Below are 15437 nucleotides of genomic sequence, written 5' to 3' on the forward strand. Positions count from 1 at the left end.
GAGGCTAGCCGCGGTATTTGGGCCTTTGGGTAACATACCAGCCCCATGCATTATTGAAAATTAGACATCCGAGTCAGCTCAGGGTGATGGGAGTTGCACGTGCCCACTACATTTTCTTCAGAGAATGCCCTGCAAATATCAAATACCCAGGAGTGTCAGGGTAGCTTGCCTTGCATGAGTGCCTCTATTTGATTTTTACCCAGAATGACCTGAAAATGCCCTCACATTATTGAGAGTGAACATTCCGTAATGTATGTGGATCAACAGAAGATCTACCACCCACTGTTCCCACACATCTCCTAATAGAAACAGTACCACAGATCGGCAGAAGTCGCCACACTTCTCCCAATAAAATGTTACTACATTTGTGGGAAGGAATGTATGATGCTATCCCGCTGTATTTCTCTCCGCAGGGAATCCAAACGCGGTCGTTACAACGACCGCAATGTGATTCTGCATACCATTACTCCGCAAGGCGGAACAACGACTTGCGGAGGGGGGGCGCTGGTTGTTGGAATAGTATAATTTACTATTCCAACTCCAGTCTGTGCGGACAATAGGGAAGGTGTTGGATTTTAAATCCAACATCTCTCCCCCCCTCCGCAAGTCGTTTTTCCGACTTGCGGAGTAATGGTATGCGGAATCACAACACGGTCGTTGTAACGACCTCGTTGTGATTCCCTACGGGGAGAAAGATTTGTGGTAAACGTTGTTTACCTTGTGGGAATGGGCCTGTTGTCCTAATGGACCCTGTGAAAGTGTCTCAATATTGTATTTGAATTTCCGTCATTCTTGGGATGTGGGAAGCTACGGTATTTGGCCCAGAGTCATCTGGTGCCTTGGGAAATCTAACACCCGCAGATATTTCTAAAGACTAGACCTCTGTAAGAATACAGGGTGGTGTGGCATGCCTGGTTTCCACTACTTTCTACCCAGAATATCTTGCAAATGGTAGACAGAATTGCCTCACATTTATGTGCAGGAAAATCCCAGAATCTGTGGGATTGACAAAAGGCTTACTACACTCTGTCTGATAAACTGAGCACCCCATTTGGGGTGGTGGGCATATAACTAGCAAAACCAAGTCCCCAATAAACAATCTTGAAACATCAATATATTTTTCCTTTGAACGTTTGTCATACTTCTATCATTCTGGGAATATAGGTAGCTGCAATATTTGGGCCTCGGATTGGTGGTAAGTGACTACTGGAAACAGGAAGCACTTAAACATTCTGGAGCAAATGGCAGTCGGGCAAGTTGGCCCTCAAACTATTTTTTGCCATATGCTCAAAATAAGACAATCATGATAACATGCCTTTTCGCCATTCGAAAGCAAGGAGAAACCAGGTCGCCTCTTCTGTTGCAAGAAGTTCTACCATAGGTCGAACGAACACTCAGGCCCTAATTTAGATTTTGGCAGAGCAGGAGGGCCACCATAATCCATCAGTACTCCCTGCCCATCAAACCTGCTCAGTTTTTACAATACTCTAGTCTAAAAAGACTAACTAGGTAAAATGTGATGTTCCACCTGAATTCTAATCATATCACATGTGTATGGTTGATAAAGAGGTTTTAGCAGTAGGGTTAGAAAGAGATTCTCCAGTACTGAATCTGTTATAGATTCACATGCTTGAATCTTCCCCATCGACATGGTCAGAGTCCCACGGTAACATAAGAAATAGTGGTAATACAACATTACCATAGATCTCCATAGATCAGAAAAACTCACTTAAGTAACTTTCCAGCCGCATTTTAGAACGTCCAAACTTCAGCCAATCACAGCTGGGACCTCAGAGTTCCCTTTCCCCACAAAGCCACCATACCTCAGATTTCTTACCGCACGTCGTGTGATAGGGAGTCTCCCTGAGCTCTGCTCAGTTAAAAAGGGCTGTTTAGGCTCGGTAAGACCTGTGAGAAGTGTAGGCTATTTTCTGGAGACCCCGACAAACAGTGTCTGTATTGCCTCTACCCTGACCACAAACCTAGGGAATGCAAATATTACCACACTTTTTTAGCTAAGCTAAAACCCTCAAAGATAAGGAGGGTAGGCTGTTACTCTGGCTACAGAAGAAAAAGGCTGCTTCACATTTGGAGTCTGACCCTAAGGAGAAGGCTCATTCTTCCTCAAAGAAAAGACAGGATGGCAGTCCCTCTTAACATCATGGGGACTATAAGAGACAGGGCCGGACTGAGACCAGCAACCAGCCCTGGCAGGTTGCTTCTCCACCGGCCCTGGTAACGGGAGGGGAGGTGGTTGTTACCCGCAAAGCACTGCTACCGCTTTTCTTACAGAAAGCCGATTTTGCAGCGCTGCTACAAAACCGGCAGTCTGTAAGAAAAGCGGCCCCCTGTGGCCACAAAACCGGCCCCCACCCCTCCAGCCCACCGGGGAAATGCCCGGTGCCTGCAAATGCCAGTCCGGCCCTGATAAGAGATCTAAATCTCAGGACAAATCTGAGCCTAAACACAGGAAATCAAAGTCAGAGGATTCAAAACCCCCTTCAGCTCCTGCGTCTGCCTGTCTGACTCCTCTCCGAGACCAATCTTCTCGACCGCCGACTGCATCATAGTCAAAGCTTTCACTCTCCTCAAGAAAGGCAGAGGTTCCTGAACCGGCTATAGCTTCGTCATCAATGACTACAACGATGACTGTTAAGACATCGACGGCAGCTACAACGTCAGGAGTTTCGAGAACGGTAACAATGTCGTCGTCAACGAGGCAGTAACTGTCGATGAGAATTTCGCTGTCGCCGACCGGTTCATCGACGGTTCCGGCGAAGATGTCCACATAGACTAAAGCCGCCCACACACTGTCGACCGTACCATACACTATTGCATCTACGGTTGATCGTCGACGGAGGGAAGAATCAGTCTCCTTCAGCACAGGCAAATCCAGGATTACTCAAAGTTATCTCCTTTACCTCCTGCTTGCCTTCTGGACCTCCAACAGTCAGAGGATGAAGGTATGTTTGACCCTGCATACAGTCCATTACAGTTAAGGGTCAAGTGCCTAGATTCTGATGATGAGAACATTGAGGGCAATGATCCATCTTCTTATCTGGCAGGAGAATTTTCATTTGATGAAAGAGGCACATCCGTCATGCAGAGGCAAGAATCCTTCCAGGAATGCTATCCTTACGATGACAGAGAGGAGGCGCGTCATCAGTTCAGGGAACCATCAATGAATGTTCCAATGTCTCTGGTGTCTGATTTCTGTCACTAGCTTAATTAATTTTACAAGCGTTTTCCAGATGCAAATGCTCCTCAGAAGCCGTTACCTCCCAAGAGGTACCCACTATTCTTCTGGGCCAAAGTACTCCCAAATCCACAAGGGAGAAGACCCTTCCTCCTCCTATAGTCATTACGGAGGATACTCAGAATGCTCAGACAGAAAAAGGTGAGATACAAACAGACACAGATGCTCATGATGAATGGGATGACTACATAGCCCCTATTCCACCATCTCCTAACCCTCCTGCTGCGGATTCTCCTTAGGCAGATATCGGGGGAGTCCATGACCTTCTGAAGTTGGCTTCCAAGCATTTTGATTTCCCAATGCCAACCGAACAGACTCAGTGTTTTCTATATGATTTTAAACCAGGCACTCAACTTTGAGAGCAATACCTATAATCGACTTTCTATGGCAAGAAGGGCTAAAATTGATGGATACACCTGCCTCTGTTCCAGCGGTTTTACCAAAACTGAATAAAAAATATAAAGCTCCAGTTAACTTGCCTGCGTGCCTCATTGGTCACGAGGCCGGACTCTGTGATCATGCAGGCAGCACAGGGAAGAGCCAAGTATCCAGCATCTCCCTGCATTGCCCCACCGGACAAGGAGGGTCGTTGCCTCGACAATATTGGGAAGAGGTTCTTGGCTTTGGTGGCTACCTCCATTAGAGCCTCTAATGCCAGGGCCATTTTGGGGAGATATGACCGGAAGATGTGGTCGAACATCTCTACTCTGTTGGAATATCTATCAGAGGATAAAAAGAAAGAGGCAATAGATATTCTTTTGGAGGGAGAAGAGCATCTTCGGAGCTCATTGAGATAGCTATGGTTTATTCATCCACTGCATTTCAACAGATGGCAGGAGCGACAGTCCTGCTTAGCCAGGGATGGTTAAAAGCAACCACCTTTCGTCCTGAGGTACAGGCCAAGGTTTTAGATTTGCCCTTTGAAGGAGAGTGCTTGTTTGGTAAGCACATAGATGAGGAGTTACAATCTATCAAGAAGGACACGTATACAGTCAAAGCCTTAGGCAATCTCCAACAGTGCTGCTTTCAGTCCTTTCGGATTAGAGGTCGGGGGCTATTCTTATCTTGTCCGCAATTTCAGCAGTGGTACCAAACATACCAGCAGACTACCTACCAGCCATACAAATGGTCTTTTCTGTCCAACACCACTCAGACTTATTCGAGACCGGCAGGATGCAAGAGGCAGGAATCTGCTGGAAAGTCCCAAGACTTCAGTAGGAGGCAATTAAGATCATCAAGCCCCTGCTACTATAGTCCCACACCACGATCACTTCTTCTCCGCATCCTTTCAGAAATGGAACTCCATTTCTGCAGACAGATGGGTTCTAGACATTTTCCAATATGGCAACACGCTAGAATTCATTCAGCATCCTCCAAATGTTCCACAGCGCAAAGTTCTGCTCCGTCACCTTCCAGATCTCAAGATGGAAATACATTTGGCTTCTCCTCAAGCAGGCCATAGGGGAAGTACCCCTCACCCAGCAAAACCGGGGGTATTATTCCCACTTCTTTCTCATCAAAAAGAAAAATGGGAATTGGAGGCAGGTCATGGACCTCAGAATGCTGAACAAGTTTATAAAGAATCAAATCAACAGGAGAGGAAGGGACTACTTATTGAGCCACTCTTGGTCCCCTAGTAACACTTAAATTAACAATCAACAGAAGAGTGATTTCCAACTAAGAGTGTTGGCACGAGGAGTCACATTGTGTTTAAAAAGATGAGCACGCATGGCAGCCTGAACGTTGACACCCACACCACATAATCGCGCGTCTGAGCAAAACTTAAATGTGGCATGTTTGTCTTTATTTATGTTTTGTCTAACAGAATTGTCTGGCTTCTCTAAGTTTGCTGAAGGCCCACAGTCACCGTAAGTTTTGCGGTGTTTAAGTGTTACAGGTGAGGGTGTGCCCTAGCGTGTGCATACCCCATGATTCTCTGGTCCTGATGAAAGCCTCGCGAATTGCTTACGGAGGCTGACCATGTAGACTGGTAATTGCACTTTCACATTAGGATGTGACTGGCCATTTACAACAAGTTTTTAAGTCCACTTTCACAATTTTTAAACCTTGCCTTACTTCTCCACCAATCAAATTTAGTTGGGATAAGTAAAGACAATGCTAACCTCCCACCTTCACTGATTGCACTTCACAAAAAACCTGCTCTGCTGTAATCATGCGTCATAGCACACCGAGAGGCATTCGGCCCCTCGGGTGGGATCCCAATGATGAAGCATGTCACCAATTAGGTTGGTGAGTGATTGATCTTTTTTACCACAAGCATGACTTCTCGTGCCAAGCCTCTTAGTTGGGAATCACTCTTCTGTTGATTGTTAATTTAAAAGTTTATAAAGAGTCAATCTTTCAGGATGCTCTCTCTTCAGGAAATTCTTCTTCTAATGGATAAAGGGGATTTTCTGATGTCTCTCGATCTCCTCAACGCCTATTTTCATATTCCTATTCACCCTCAACATCGAAAAAGTCTCAGATTCAAGGTAGCAGGCCGCCATTATCAATTCAAAGTGCTCCCTTTTGGTTTAAAGTCCGCTCCCAGGTTGTTCACAAAGTGCATGGCATCGATAGCAGCCTTCTTAAGACGTTCAGGTCACCAGGTGTTCCCATACCTGGATGATTGGCTCATAAAGGCTCCGTCTTTCAAATCGGCAAAAGTTATAACAAGAGCCTGTCAGATTCTCTTCCAGTCTCTAAGTCTTCGGATCAATCTGGAAAAATCATCCATTATCCCGGCCAAATCGTTGGTAGTTCTGGGTGCACATATCAAGATAGATGTGGGCAAAGCCTTTCCCACTCAGGAAAAAATTATGTGCATTATGGATATGACAAAGCTTCTTGCATCAAGAAGGTTCGCTTCTGTGAAGCAGTACAAGTTAATGCTGGGGATGATGTCCTCTTGCATCCCGCTCATTCCCAACTGTCGACTTTGTATGCGACTGCTGCAGGAACAGCTTGATGCGCAGTGGGTTCAGTCTCAAGGCTCATTCAATGACAAGGTTCAAATTCCTGCATCAATGACGGCCGCCATGGCCTGGTGGATGGTTAAGGACAGCCTGTCACAAGGTTTTTCTTGCATTCACTCTGTACTACAGCTGGTGATGACCTCAGATGCGTTGATGGACGGATGGGGGGGGGGCTCATCTTCAGAAATTACAGGTTCACTGCAAGTGGTCCAAACAGAAAACAGGAGTCTCATATAAACATTTTGGAACTCAAGACTGTGTTTTTAGGTTCGAAGGCCTTCCTACCCCAGATTAAAAATGTGTCAGTGCTCTTCAGGGCGGACAACACTACAACAAATATTTTATCTCTGAAAGCAAAGCGGAACGAGATCTCAGTCTCTTTCCCTTCTTGCTCAGCAGATATGGGAATAGCTACTTGCCAACCACATCTCCTTGTGAGTGGAGCATGTGCCAGGGATTCACAACAAGATGGCAAGCTCTCTCAGCATGGCCTCTAAACAGTGCTATGAATGGGAGCTCAATGACCAACATTTGAAGGAGGTGTTTCAATCCTGGGGTTACCCAACATTAGATCTGTTCGCTACGTTCCTCAACAAAAAGTGTCCTCTTTTCGCAAGCAAACATCCTCATCAAAATTCTTGGGTAGACCCCTTCCAGTTTCCTTGGATGGGGATGTTCGCCTATGCATTTTCCCCATTTCCACTCATTCCTCAAATACTTCAAAAATGAAGCAAGAACTTTGTCAGATCATTCTCATTGCTCTGTGGTGTGCAAGACAGTTGTGGTACACCCAGCTGCATCGCCTATCAGAGTGTGCCCATATTCTCTTCCCTCCAAAGGAGGATCTTCTCTACATGAACCAGGCCCAAGTGGTTCATCCACAAATTCCCTCTCTTCATTTGTTAGCTAGGCTTTTCACCAAGAAAGGACATGCCTTGATTAGGACGGCCATCGGAAGTGCCCAGCCATTGAGAGAGATTAATTTCCTGGCAGTTGGCACAGAAGTGATTAGTTACTCAGCACCGAATTTGAGTCGGATATACAGGTGAACTATACTGAATCTTTCACTCACCATCCATCAATTGGATCTACAACAGTTGGGGCTGCCATTGACTTACACGAACTGCCCGCGTGACTATCTATGTTATGGACTACTCCCTCTGGACATCACTGAACACTATCAAGTGCTTTAATAGGAAGAACTCTAACTCCAGCACCTTGTGTGCCTACTGTCCCCAGCATTCCTGTCCTGAAGAGACCCCGTACCAAGAGAGGGTCGAAACGTCATCGGCTAGTAAAAAGAGAGAGCCTTAGGAACTCAGAACACCTTCTAAAATGTATTGTATCATAATTGATAAGAGCTTCTCTTTGTGTTAATACCAATAACCACTACCTCCCCTTCTTCTTAGCACCTTATTTATATCACTGTTGGTTATGGTCACCTTACTGGGTTCGAAAATCACGCTGAAACGCAAATGTACATAGTGTAAATACATAATCAAATATCCTTGATAATTATCATAGTGTTTGTATAAAAATTTGATGAATGCAAAATAAATGATACTCATTTCGGCTGAAGTGAGTACAGTTTGAAAAATTGTTATGTGGGCTTCTATCCGTATTGATCAGTGCAATATTGTTTGACCGAATTGAATTAAGGTCCTATTCTAAATGCTATTTCAGCCTTTAATTCATTCACGCAAGCCAAACCATGTCTTTCAGAATCTGCATCTATTAGATAAATGAGTTCCTTGTGAACATTGTTTTTGCTAATCAATTGACAAGGGCCAGCATTGCATGTTGGGTCACCCCCATGATTTCCTTCTGTCATGAAAAAGCTAGTTGTCCGCTCCTTGCGAAAGCACAAGCTCATTCTAGCAGGAAAGTGGATACCACCTCAGCCCTGTATGCGGGAGCATCTCTCCCAGACATTTGCAGGGCAGCAACATGGGTAAACGCTCACACATTCACAAAGCATTGCTGCCTTGATAGTTTGAAAAAGGCAGATATCGCTGTTGGACAAGCTACACTCCGACACCTCTTTGCTTAAGGTAGGCTGCTTTTGGTTGGCTATGTTCTCTATAAACTGTGTGTAAATTTGTATGCTGATTATTCTCTTCTTGAATTTCTGATGCTACTAGTTTGAGTCATGGTGGGATGGTAGCATGTGAATCTATAAAAGATTCAATACTGGAGAAAAAACAAGTTACTTACCTGTACACTGAGGTTCTCCAGTATTGATATCTTTTATAGATTCACATGCGGCCCTCCCTCCTCCCTGATTAGGCTCACCAATTACATCAGAGTTTCTAACCTTTACACTTGTGCTCGAAATCTGAGATATGGTGGCTCTGTGGGAAAAGGGAACTCAAAGGTCTCAGCTATGATTTGCTGAAGTTTGGATGTTCTAAAATGAGGCAGAAAAGTTACTTAAGTGACTTTATCTGTTCTATGAAGGTCTATGGTAATATTGTATTACTGCTATTTCTTACGTTACCGTGGGACTCCCACCTTGACGACAGGAAAGATTCAAGCATGTGAATCTATAAAAGATATCAATACTGGAGAACCACAGTGTACAAATAAGTCACTTGTTTTTTATCACTTGATAGATGGATTTTGACAGTAGGTTATAGAACGTATCCTTACCTAAATTTAAACACAGCCTAAGTCACACCAATGATGAGCAGTCTGGTTAGTATTTCTACTTCTATGTTGGACTCTTCATTGGTGTTCTCGTGACGTATCTCCTACACATTTATTCAGTCACACGCCTTCTTGCGTTAGATTTGGCCCTTTTCTGGACATTTCCTAAGTTTTTTTGATACTCCTAAGTGTAGTAAAATGAGAAGGTTATAATGTACTACATTTACTCTATAAAAAGGGCAAGAACCCCTACATGTAATGGTGGTGTTCATCTCATAGGGTTCCCACTTTCGAGGATCTTTGTTTTTGTGACTTTGCGGAGGGTGACAACGATAACTCTAATAAGTGGACGGTTGTATCATAGTTTAGACACACAAAAGATGTTTGCAATAAGTCTAAACACTGGCAATCACTTGGGGTAGGATCCAATCCATCGTTCTTTTGCCCACCGTGACCCCTCAGTTAGTACCTGGCCATTTGCAAATCAGTCCTACCCTTCTCCAATTTGAACACTCCAGCCAAAACTGCCAGGCCAGGTCCCTCCTGAACCAGAACACAAGCAACTCAAGACAGGTTTTGCCCTGACTGGGGCTCTTCAGTTGGGTGTATAGCTTTGTCCAGTGGCACAGTGAGCACAGGGTCCACCTCGAGTCATACGCTTGCCACTGAGGGTGTTACATCAGTCACACAAAAAGTAATGGTAGGAATGTTGTAAAAAGTCTAATCACTAGCAACCTCTTGGACTAGCATTCCAACCCATTGCTCTTTTGCCCACCATGCCACCTTAGTTGGGATCAAGCCATTTGCAACCAGTCTTGGCCCTGCTCCAGTAGGATCCAATCCATCGTTCTTTTGCCCACCGTCACCCCTCAGGTAGTACCTGGCCATTGGCAAATCAGTCCTAACCCTTCTCCAATTTGAAAAGTCCAGCCTGAACTACCAGGCCAGGTCCTCCCTTAACCAGAAGACAAGCAACCCAAGAGGGGCAGTTGGGTCTCCCATATTTCACAGATATTCATTGGCCTTGGGCTGAATGGTCCTCTGAACGGTTAGAGGAGCCCTGAAGGGTTTAGACTAGAGCTACCTTGCACCACAGGGACTGCAGGGGTTACAGGGGCCTGCGTTACACCCCTTTGCCACTGGAATATGTGTTTTATTATCTATTTCACCTTAAGAGGATTCGTTTTTATTATCTGTATTTCTTCCTGTGCCCTCAAATCTTTCTTTCATACTGTTCTCCCTCCTTCGATCTCTCCATTCATGCTGTCTCTTACTCTCTCCATGCTTTTACCCTCTGCCTCTCTCTATATGTGTACTTCATCTTGTCCTCTCAGACTCTAATTGATGTTGTCTTTCTTCCTCTTGTTTTCATGCTGTCTGCCTATCCTCCATGTGCTTATGCTTTCACCTAAATAAAGTTAACACTCTGTCCTCCAGTGTCTTCCCCCTAACCTTTGTTGTCCTCTTTGTGCATCTGCAGAATTACCTCCATGCATTATGCACTCAGCTGGATCAACAGATCATGAGTAACATCCGCGAGACTCCTCAACTCATGTACCGCAGCAAACTCAAGAACCTAGCTGTACGAACTTATGTCAAGTGGCAGGAGTTGCTGGTGCTGAGCAGGTCTCTGGTGAGTATAGCAATAGGGAGATGGAGATTTGCTGTTACAATTCGTAGATTGCATTGTATTGTAATTGCATTTGTATAGCGCTTACTACCCCATACGAGTCGCCAAAGTGCTTTTTCGGCGAGTAGCATGCTACTCCGGGACCCATAGAGGATTAGTGTTGAATTAGTATAGTGAAACATGCAAGTAAATTTTAAGTGGTGGATATGTTAGTCAGTTATTTGAATTCGGAAGGATAGCAGAAGGATAGAAGAGGAAAGAAGGTTTGTATTTATATAGTGCTTCTAACCCCTGATGGGGTGTTGAAGCGCTTTTTTTTGGTGGGTAGTACGCTACTCCGGAAACCCGTAAAGGATTAGTGGTGAATTAGTATGGTGAAATATGAAAGTAATTTAAGTGGTGGATATTAGTTATTTGGAGTGAGAAAGATAGCAGAGGGATAGAAGGGAAAGAAAGGTTTGCATTCGTATAGCGCCTGTTACCCCTGATGGGGTGTTGAAGCGCTTTTCTGGCAAGTAGCAGGCTACTTCGGAACCCATAAAGGATTAGTGTTGAAAATTAGTATAGTGAAATATGAAGTAATTTGAGTGGTGGATATGTTAGTCACTTATTTGGATTGAGAAGGGTTGGGAAGGGGTAAAAAAGGAAAAAAGATTTGCATTTATATAGCGCTTGTAACCCTGATGAGGTGTTGAAACGCTTTGTTGGTGAGTAGCACGCTACTCTGGAACCCATAAAGGATTAGCGGTAATTAGTATAGTGGAATATGGAATTAGAGAAGTGAACACGATAGTCTGTTATTTTGATTGAAAAGGATAGTGGAGGGATAGAAGAGTGAAGGATTTCTTTTTTAGGTCATTGCAGTAGGAGGAGGCTTTTGGATGAGTAGAAAGGTTTTTTGGAGGGGAAGAATCAGAGGGAAGAGTTTAGAAAGGTTTGTTTTGGGGGTTGGTATAGTGAAAGAGGTGTCAGATGATGCAAGGAGAGGTAGAGTAGGGGAGAGTCAAGAAAGGGTTATTTATAAAGATTGTTTGTGATATCGGCATTCTAAGGCAAATTTCTCACTGGCCTAATCAAGATACAAAAAACTTTGCCCAGGCTCTATCTATGCCAGGTTTTCATGTAAAAAATAGATTTTCAAGCTACTTCTTGCATATATGGAGAGGAAGGGCCAGAGCTACTGACTTTGGAACTGGGTTACCAGGGTCGAGTCTCGGCGTTGGCTCAATATCCTGTGAATCTGGGCAAATCACCTAATCTACATACGCCTATAAATTTTTTTTTAAAATGAACATGTCCTTCTTGTAAGGTAACTGGTGCTCATGTACAGAGCTCCGGTACCTTCGGGTCAAGTTCACACAATATAAAACTGCAAACAAAAAATATTAGATTGTCCCACTATTAAAAGATTATATTCCAACAGAGGAAATTCCCCTCCAAAAGACAGCCGTACTGACATTGTCAGACCAAAGCTAACTTCATTAGTTGTCCAGAGTCTTATAAACATTCAAGGTGTTTGTGAGGCAACTATCAGGACTACCAGTATTAGGGTTGGGCAAAATATTACGTTCCATTGACTGAATTTTGGTGACTCCACGTTACTCTTGTAATGGGGGGTTCTGGCCAAATTCCGCAGTCCCTGTGTGACGGAATCTTTTCTCACGTATATGCATAAAAAGTAAGTTGGCGAGCAAGATTTGGCATCCCCATGCGCGATTTTCGGTCATTAGGAGGACATCCGGTGAGATTTTACCAGCACGGGGGGCACATTGGTTCGCGGTCAGCTGCTGCTCAAGTAGAAAACCTACTTGAGCGGCAAAAAAATCTCATCTCCTCACCTGCATGCTGTGTTGTCTCTGCCCCCTCCTGTATTGCTTCTGCCCCCTACTATGTTGCTTCATATCTCCTCCATTGCTTCCCTCACCCGCTTAAAAAAAAAATCTGTTCTTATTTTTCATTTAAGTTACCGATCCTACGCAGCTCTATTAGTAAACAGAAAAGAAAGCACCCGGGTCATTTAGTAGGCATGTGCATGCGTGGTGTGTGTGCCTACAAAATGACGCTGGCAGCCGTGTCAAATGCTTTTTTTATCCTTTAGCCATGCTGCATAGCATTGGGGATGCTGTGCAGAACAGTAAACCCCTTGGCAAAGCCAACAGTTCTCAAAGGCACGACCTGTGGGCTTTACCAATGCTTGTTTTAGGCTGGGAATGTAACGGGACACTCCATGGTTGTTCACCCTGTGGAGGAGAATGGTTTCTCCAAAAAGTTTTTTAAAAATTCCATCTAATTTGCAGTTGATTATTCCTAGGTTGATAAGTTTACAAGGTGTCTATGCTAGTTGGAGAAGTAAACAAGCATTTGCAAGCAATAGGTCTCACATTTACAAGCGTTTGAGCTATTGGCATTGTAAATGACAATGATTTTTATTTATGTGTTGTTTTAAAAACAGATATATAAAAGGCATTGTCATTTACAATGCCAACAGCTTAAATTCTTGTGAATGCGAGAACTATTGTATTGCAAATGCCGGCGCCTGTGGTATAATTTTTTTTTTTTAAGTGTTAGAAGCGAGCGTGTCCTGCCTGCAACAGCAGCTATTGAGAAAATAGTGCTCGAGGCTGTCATTAAAACCTACCGAGTAACAGCATATGTAACAGGGGGTGTTGCCACTGGAGGTTACAAAATGAGACAAGGCAGTACTAAGGAGGGACTAATAAGCCTTTTGATCAATGAACAGCTACAGTTTGCTGGGGACAATGACACAATCCAATGAAAACTATGGGCAGATAGTGGGCGGAGATTCAAGTCCCTACCTGAATACAGCACGCCACGCAGAGCAGCGCATTCGCTGCCCAGGCTCGACCTAAAAATGAATGTGCACGCCCGGACTACCGCGGCCACGGACATAATATCGGATGCGGAAAAGATTACCCGAAGATCCTCGGGTTTTGAATGAAGTTGGCCCGCTCTGGCTGGGCTCTCACACCCTTTGTGTACGCGACGACGATCGACCGCTGGGAAAGAAAAACTACAAAGCCAGAAATACGCCCGAACAGTGCTTGTTTTCGCTGCATTAACAGCTGGAAGGTGTTATAAGAAATTAGCCCGTGTATCGTAGGGCTCGTAGCAACAGAGCGTCTATGAATGTGCATTATTGTTCAACTAAATAGACGGTTTTTCACCAAAAGTACGAAGAGTGTTCAGCTTGTGCCGATCAAATTTCAAGAGTTGTCACAGCTTCAATAAATTGAGTTGCCCCGTTGTGCCCCCCCCTTCGCATACATGCCCTGATGAAGGTGCCGCCGCAGGTCGGGCCTGGCACCGAAACGCGCGTTAGCGTGGTGAATATCTGTCCTGCTAGAAAGATCATATCTCCCCCCAGCAAGTTGCTGAGAGGATACTACAGGACAACCTCAGTGTAATTGTCTGCGATAGGCTGTGAGGTTCTTGGATTGTGCGAATGCGGATGGATGAGCCGAATGTGTGAGTATGGTTTAGTGGAATGAGTCTGTAAATATGAATGATAGATGAGAGGCTGCCCAGGGGCTCTGTATTTTTCTCAACTGCTAGTGCAATTTTGTGTTATGTATATTTTCAAACGATGATGTCTCTGAACACTGTTTTCATCACTTTGTTATTTTGAAAAATGAAAATAAATAAATATAAAAAAAATATTTATTCTGAAGATGTTTTAAAGAAATGTTTCTTGTGTAGTTCGTGACAAGTGAGCTCGAAGTGGTGCATGCTACTACTATAGGACTCTTTTTGAGCCTCTTAATTGAAACATATAGGGCAGACATTTCGTTTTCTATTCTGGACTAAAAATGAATGTGCCTTGTGCGTTGTAACCGGTGCTCATGTAGAGCGCTCCAATGCCTTCGGTTCGAATTCATGGTATCATACAATTGCAAATTTTTTTTTTAAATTATATATATATATATATATATATATATATATATATATATATATATATATATATATATATATACACACACACACACACACACACACACACACACACACACACACACACACACACACACACACACACACACACACACACACACACACACACACACACACACACACACACACACACACACACACACACACACACACACACACACACACACACACACACACACACACACACACACACACACACACACACACACACACACACACACACACACACACACACACACATATATATATATATATATATATATATTACATAAAAAAGTTCTTTCATCACCACAAAATACCATTCCATGCAGCATACACAGCGCCTCATCCTACCAGGGAAAGTGTTGCAAGCGAGAATGGAGGTTGGCAGCAGCCAGAGGGAGCAAGTTCCTGCAAAAGCTTAAGTCAGTATCTGATGTGGTGCAGAGATTGATCTGTGCCCTGAAGCTCTGGCACAACTGCAGCCTACAGATGATGCCCGCGGGATGTTATGGCAAGAGATGGCACTCCAGCCGTATAAAAAGAAAATTGGCACCTCGCTGTGGGATGTGTTCTAACTCATAAGCACGCCGATGCATAAAAGACGCTCACAGATACAACAAACAAACGCAAACACGCTAGAACTTGACGTGCCAAGTGCACACAATCCTGGGAGGCCATTTTTTTTTCAAATTGAAAGTTAACATCTTAAAGAGAAGACATTTGCACTCAGAGGAAACTCGCTCCTTTGAATGTGTCCCTGTTTCCATGGCTTCACTTACATTGAGAACCTGGCAGTTCTTGGCCTTTTGGGCCTTGCCTAGAAACATTCAGAAGCCACCGGGAGAAAAGATTCTACTTGTGCCCAGTGTTCACTCTGACTGTTTGGATAGCCATTTGTTTTGGCAAATCTGCCTGCTCACTGTGTTCCAGACGGCTCTGAAGCAGCCAGGTGACATGTCAGTGCTTATGAAACACGAAA

At 44.1% G+C, this 15437-nt stretch overlaps 1 protein-coding gene across 13 annotated transcripts in view; it reads left to right on the forward strand.

Annotated features, from left to right (window-relative positions):
• Window positions 1–15437, forward strand: part of FAM178B (family with sequence similarity 178 member B) — a 2777737-nt gene that overhangs the window by 2694652 nt on the left and 67648 nt on the right. For all 13 annotated transcript variants that reach the window (XM_078666947.1, XM_078666951.1, XM_078666950.1 and 10 more), the window contains one exon: window positions 10358–10510. In XM_078666947.1, coding sequence (XP_078523073.1) covers window positions 10358–10510 — 153 coding nt within the window. The remainder of the gene's footprint in view (window positions 1–10357; window positions 10511–15437) is intronic.

This window comes from Lissotriton helveticus, chromosome 11 (assembly GCF_964261635.1).
Source record: "Lissotriton helveticus chromosome 11, aLisHel1.1, whole genome shotgun sequence".
Classification (NCBI taxonomy): domain Eukaryota; kingdom Metazoa; phylum Chordata; class Amphibia; order Caudata; family Salamandridae; genus Lissotriton; species Lissotriton helveticus.